General features: G+C 54.8%; 1 protein-coding gene across 5 annotated transcripts in view; it reads right to left on the reverse strand.

Moving 5' to 3' along the window:
* The window catches only part of JHY (junctional cadherin complex regulator), a 105,374-nt gene extending 101,349 nt beyond the window's left edge, over positions 1 to 4,025 (reverse strand). For 2 of the 5 annotated variants that reach the window (XM_084868431.1, XM_084868427.1), the window contains exons 1-2: positions 3,733 to 4,025; positions 2,119 to 2,427 (exon numbers count right to left, since the gene is read on the reverse strand). In XM_084868431.1, the coding sequence (XP_084724557.1) occupies positions 2,119 to 2,427; positions 3,733 to 3,809 (386 nt within the window). In that variant the 5' untranslated portion in view covers positions 3,810 to 4,025. Of the gene's footprint in view, positions 1 to 2,118; positions 2,549 to 3,732 lie in introns of all 5 variants that reach the window. The other 3 variants (XM_084868429.1, XM_084868428.1, XM_084868430.1) reach the window with 3 other exon arrangements.
* Between the last annotated feature and the right edge of the window lie 2,427 nt (positions 4,026 to 6,452).

Genomic DNA, 6,452 nt, shown 5'->3' on the forward strand with positions numbered 1-6,452 from the left:
TTCTAGGAGATTCTTGAACAACCTTATAAGTGTGGTTTTGAACTCTATATCCAGTTGCTTTTTGTCCTCCATTTCTTCCATTTGTGATCTATTTCCTTGTCTTGGCATTTTTGCAGCTTCCCTGATGGGGCGGTTTCAGGGTGGAGCCTACAGCCTTGGCTTCCGTCAGCCATGCCCTATGCAAATTGTCCCCTCGATCAGGAGTTCGACCAGCAGGCAGGCCAGCCAACTGCCTATGTCGCCTCCCCCTGGCCAGGCTGGCCAGAATCACCCATACACTAATTCATGCACTGAGCCTCTATCCTACCTAATAAAAGAGTAGTATGCAAATTACCCATCACTCCATTACACTCACAAGCCACACCCACAAGCCATGCTCACCATCCAATCAGAGTGAATATGCAAATTAACCCCAACCAAGATGGCTACAGTCACAGAGAGCAGGAGGGAGGCTTGGGTTTCCCAGGCAATAGAAGAGCCAAGCTTTCTGCCTGTCCTTGCCCGTCTAGGCCTCCACTCAAGGCTATAGTTTCAATTGTAGAAGGTAAATACATTCCAGATACCAGAGCCTCCGTTTTGGTCGCCAGGGGGCGTGGCTGGCCTGCAAACCACCACAGGCTCCTTGCTCAGGCTGCCCCATGCCCCAAGGGAACCCCCACCCTGATCTGGGGACACCCTTCAGGTCAAACCAGCTGGCCCCCACCCGTGCACCACACTGAGTGGCCAGATTATTATGCATTCAGAGATCATAATAATCTGGCCACTCAATGCATATATATATATTGGCATCATAACTCTGTAAGGTAGCCATTATTATTATCCCATTGTTACTGATGGAGAAACTGAGGCCAGAGAGATTAAGTGGACTTGGCCAAATGTGAACCGGATGGTCTGTTCTAGACTCCATGCACTTCACCACCACACTAAAACCTCTTTCTAATCAATACCTTTTAACTTCTATTCTCTATGATATCATTTATATTTTCATTACAATGGAGTAATGCACAAATTTATTCTTATACTTTTTGGCAGCATCTAGCATAAAGTTAATGCTCCATCAATACTGATTATTAGAAATTGAATCTTTATATGATTCTGTAAGCCCTGGGAGATACTGACATTTATAGCAATCGTGAGAGAGAGGCTGGTTTATTTAACGGGTGAGAAAAAGTGAGATGCGCCCTGGCTGGTTTGGCTCAGTGGATAGAGCGTCAGTCTGTGAACTGAAAGGTCCCAGGTTCGATTCCAGTCATGGGCACCTGCCCGGTTTCAAGCTCCATCCCCAGTAGGAGGCATGCAGGAGACAGCCAATCACTGTACACAACATTGTACACTAAAGAGCAGTGCCTGGCCTGAAGCAAGACCGCCCTCTCCAAGGTGGCATTTTTCTGTACCACCTTCTGGGTGTCTCCAGGGTGAAGCCACAGCAGGGGAGACACTTGGGAGATGGACAGAAAATGAGGAGCATAAGGAAAGCAGACGCCTCTATGAATACTTTTCCTTGTCTTTTGCATATAACCTTCAACAATAAAAATACAGTTATTGCCCTAACTGGTTTGGCTCAGTGGATAGAGCATCAGCCTGGGGACTCAATGGTCCTGGGTTCGATTCCAGTCAAAGGCATGTACCTTGGTTGCGGGCACATCCCCAGTGGGGGGTGTGCAGGAGGCAGCTGATCAATGTTTCTCTCTCATCGATGTTTCTAACTCTCTATCCCTCTCCCTTCCTCTCTGTAAAAAATCAATAAAATATATTTAAAAGTAAATAAATAAAAATGCAGCTATTCTTGCAGGTGATAGCTCCGCTTATTTATGCACTCATTAATTGGTTCTTGTATGTGTCCTGACTGGAGGTCGAACCCGCAACCTTGGTGAATCAGGACGATGCACTAACCAACTGAGTTATCCTGCCAGGCTCCTTGTCTTTTGCATTTTTTTTTTAATTAAAAAAAAAACAACAAAAAAACTGTGGCCGATAACCTGGCCCCCATTGTCCTTAGACCCATCTCACACTGCAGGGTGCTCCCTGTGAGCGCCCTCCTCACCCTGGTGGCACGGTACCTGTCACCACTTAACAACATGCCTCGGAGACCCCACTGCTAACAAGCCAGTTGCTGACCTGCCGCCTGCGCCCTTGTCCTGGGCACGGCTGTCCTTGCTGGCCGCCTGGGCCGCCTTGCTGCTGGCTTCCTCCTCCGTCTCGCTCAGGCTGTCCCCCGGAGAGCTGTCCTCCAGGCTGTCCCGCTCCATGGCGCTGTCCCGGATTTGCGCTCCACGCTCGGCCTGAGAGGAGCCCTCCTGACTGAGGCTCTCCGAGTCGGCTTCCAGGGAATCCTTTGAAATCAGAGGTAAGTCTTCTTTCTTAAAAGGTGATGCTGCGGCCTGGGCCTTCAGGCTGGCACGATGCACAGGAGATCGAATGGACAGCCTGGGAATTAACCTACCATGGCTCATCTTGAAAAAACACAAAAATCACCAGGAAACTCTTGTTGGCAGGCAGCTTCACGTTGTGGCTGAATATTTCGAGCTGTGGTTCACAAGAGCGTTACCTAAAATAGTGATGTTTCTGTTACTCTGTGACTAGTCAAGTCTTTAATCCCCACGGTAGTAACCTGCAGACAGGACAGGAACTGTGTTCTATGGCCGAGGCTTGGTGTGCTCCCTCTGTGTGTGAGGAGGGTCTGTGGAGCCCTCTCTCTCTCCAGGAGCACGTCTGAGGCTGGGCTAACCAGCGAGGGTCAGGGGCAGCTCCAGGGCCCGGGGCCGGCAGGCCTGGGCAGGCCACGGGGTAACTTGGCCAGGACTGTGGCACCTGTTTCTATACACAGGGCACAGATACAAATGTGCCCTATCCCGTTGTATGCCTGGAGAGAGAAACAGGGCCCGGGCTGCATGTGCACAGCATGGGGTGGGGTGAGTGTTTCCACAGCCCTCACTGCCCGGAGGGAAGGATGCTGGGGCCCTGGCCCACGCCGGTGCCTCAGTGGAAGACCTGCTGGTACGCAGGCTGCTGCTGACAGGCGTGTGTAACCAGGTGAGGTCAGCCACGGGATCAACCTCAGCGACTTTAGTAGAAAAACTAGAGGCCCGGCGCACAAAATCTGCACGGGGAGGGTCCCTAGGCCTGGCCTGCAATCGGGGCCAATCTTCCCTGGCTGCCAGGAGCTGGCCCCGCTCCCCACCGACCACATCTGCTACTACCTCCCCTCCGTTCTCCGTTTCCCATCAGGCGATCAGAGCCTGCCGGCCAGGGGCAGGAACCAAGAGCTTGGCCAGCAGGTCCCTATAGGGCAATCGAGGCCTGTGGACTGGGGACAGCTCCTGCATTGAGAGTCTGCTCCCTGGTGGTCAGTATGCATCATACTGACCGGTCGTTCTGCCATCTGGTTGATTTGCATATTATGCGCATATATGTGTGTGTATATATATATATGTATATATATATATATATACATATATATATATGATTCAAACTGTTCAACAGGAGTGTGGCAGGTGTGAATGCCACCGCTGAGTAGTGCAGCGGGGCAGAGGCCGCCTGCTCGAGGCTGCCCTGGGAGTGCTGGGGGACCGGCCTGGATGGCACTGGGATCTGCTCTAATGGGCGCAGGGTCATTCCCCCCACCCCGCGCCCTCCCTGTCTCAGGGCTGTCAGACCCTGAGGCACTCTGGGAAGGCGCTCTGAGTTCCCATCAGATTGAGGAGAGTTTGGAGGTGCTTCCTCCCATCTCACCTGGCACTTCTCCCGGCTGCTAGCTCTGCCTGAGGCCACATTGCTTCCTGCGGGTCAGGGAGCGGCACCTTCAGCATCAGGGTCCCTCTAAGTCGTTTTAAGGGCTTGCTCTTGTGTTTTGGCAGATCCCAATTTTAATGTAAACACACGGCCTCATTCGTAGTCTAGCACTGCTTTGTTGACTCTGTTGCTAGGGAACACCATCTATTCCATGGAGGAAAGCACCTCATTAACAAAACAGACAAAGCCACATATTTACACGTTATTGTCTAACAGCAGACTGGTTTGCTGTATTGAGTCTTATTTTAAAAACACATCTATTTCATTCTACTGTATTATTTTAATGCTGGGAAGCCGATCAACTGCTGCTTTTTAGGATATTTTTACAAAGCAGCAAATGCATCAAGTAACTGGAAGTTTTAAAACTCCAGTGTTACCCTAAGACAGTGTTTTTCAACCTTTTTTGGGCAAAGGCACACTTGTTTCATGAAAAAAATCACGAGGCACACCACCATTAGAAAATGTTAAAAAATTTAACTCTGTGCCTATATTGACTATATATAAAGTAATTCTCTTGAATAGGAATCAAATAAACACAAAGAAAGTATTTTATAATTACTTTATTATGAAATATTAAGTAAACAAAATAGTGAAAAATTATAAATTTCTTGTCTTGTCTGCACCTACGGCACACCAGGCAACATCTCGCGGCACACTAGTGTGCCGCGGAACAGCGGTTGAAAAACGCTGCCCTAAGACTTCAAGTCACTGTACTTGGGATCTTAAAGAAGCTTAAGATAATTGTTACATTTCAACTTGGAAATGCTCCTTCATGAAATTATTCTCTCCAATTTCCCTTCTTTTCTTAAGTGAGATAGTGTCTCCTGAAGTTAATCAATAAAAAATGTCCATGGAAGACCGCACTTTTTGGTTAAGGGATTAGTGAAGTTTGGGAGACACGAGGAGGCAAAGCCAGAGGCTGGCCTGCGGAGGGCTGTGCCTGGCCCCGCTCGGGTGGCGGGGACTCCCCGGGGAGGGGCGGCCCTGGAGGGCAGTGGCTCCCAGCGGGGCACGTTCCCACTGAGTGTCTGACCTTCTGACCCAGAGGCCAGGGAACGGAGGACCCAGGCCGCGGGGCCTCGCCTGGGAGCCGCCAGCTCCGGGCCTCAGGCGGTGCAGCCCGCCGGCCGGCCAGGCTGGGGGGGGGGGGGGGGGTAGACGCCCGCTGCGCTCGCCCTGGGAGCGGAGGGGAGTGGCTCTGCCCCGGACAGGCCCACGCGGCCACCGGCGCTCGGGTCTGTGCGCTCCCTTCACCTCTGATGGGCACGGCGGGCGGCCAGGGCGGCATACGGCCCGGGGCCTGGGGCCGGGTCTGGCCGTGACCTGCCAGGACGAGCGGCTCGGAAGTAGGGCCCCGGAGCCTCGGGCGGGCGGGGTCCTAACGCTCTGAGCCCTTCTCACCCCATCGGTTCCCTCCCTCCGGGCTTCCCAGGGTCCCACCCCAGCCCCGTGTGGCCGCCCTCCTCCCGGGGCGCGCCGCCCGCCTGTTCCGGTGCAACCGCCCGTCACCTGCCCGGCGCTCAGCTCCGGCCGCATCCTCCCGCGCCGCCTGCGGTCCCGCCCCGGCCACGCCCCGCATCCCGCGCCGCTGCCCAGGAGACCCTGCGCCCCGCCCCGCCCCGCCCCGCGCCCCGCTGCCCTGGAGACCGCGCCCCGCGCCCCGCTGCCCTGGAGACCGTGCGCCCCGCCCCGCGCCCCGCGCCGCTGCCCTGGAGACGCGCTCCGGGGAGGGGCCCGCGCGGCCGCCCCGCCCTGACCCCCGCCGTCCGGGAGGCGGGTGGCTGGGCCGCTGCGGCCGCAGGGCAGCCCCGCAGGTGTGGGGGCGGCTGCTCGCCCCGACTTTCCCCGGCGCGCAAGACAGCGGGCCGGCGCGCGGGAGGCGACGTTTGCGACAAACAATGCCGGGATCCGTGAGAACCGCAGGTGAAGGAAACAGTCCGGCGCCAGAATGGGCGAACACTGCGCAGGGACTTCACAAAGAAACCCAGTGACCAGCGAACACTGGCTGCTGATGGTAAAGGCGCTGCACGCCGTACAAACCGGGGAGGACGCGTTACAGCCCCGGGTACCACTCCGCTCACCGAGGGCAGGGGCGTGGGGCGCTGGGCTCCGGGGCTGGGGGGTGGGGTGGTGGGGGCAGACCCTCCACTGCTTCTGGGAGCGGGGGTGCGGCCACTTGGGAAAAGGGTGTGACATTAGCGAGGATATGTGAACCCTGCGAGTCAGTAATCTCACTTCTAGGTACTTACCCAGAAAAGTGTGTGTGCGCCGAAACCGGTTTGGCTCAGTGGATAGAGCATCGGCCTGCGGACTGAGCATATGCCCTCTGGTGGTCAGTGCGCATCAGAGACTGGCCAGACCCGTCGTCTGGCCCTAACGGTCGCTTAGGCTTTTATATATATAGATTGCCTGGAAGGCGTGTCACTAGAGCAGGCCCAGCACTCCCAGTGGGAAGGTGGCCTCACTTATCAAGGTCGTGCAGGACAGAATGGCAGTCTCTACTTTAAAGGGCAAGTGTGTTGGGGTAAAATCAGCACCGGAGCCAGAAGACTCAGGTTCAAGTCCTGGCTCAACACTTTACACCTGTGTGACTTTGGCAACCTCAATCAGTGGGCCTTCATGCCCGTCCTAGATAGGCACAGGCTGGTACAGGAGGCGAT

Source organism: Pipistrellus hanaki (genome assembly GCF_964339955.1).
Source record: "Pipistrellus hanaki genome assembly, chromosome: 19".
NCBI lineage: Eukaryota > Metazoa > Chordata > Mammalia > Chiroptera > Vespertilionidae > Pipistrellus > Pipistrellus hanaki.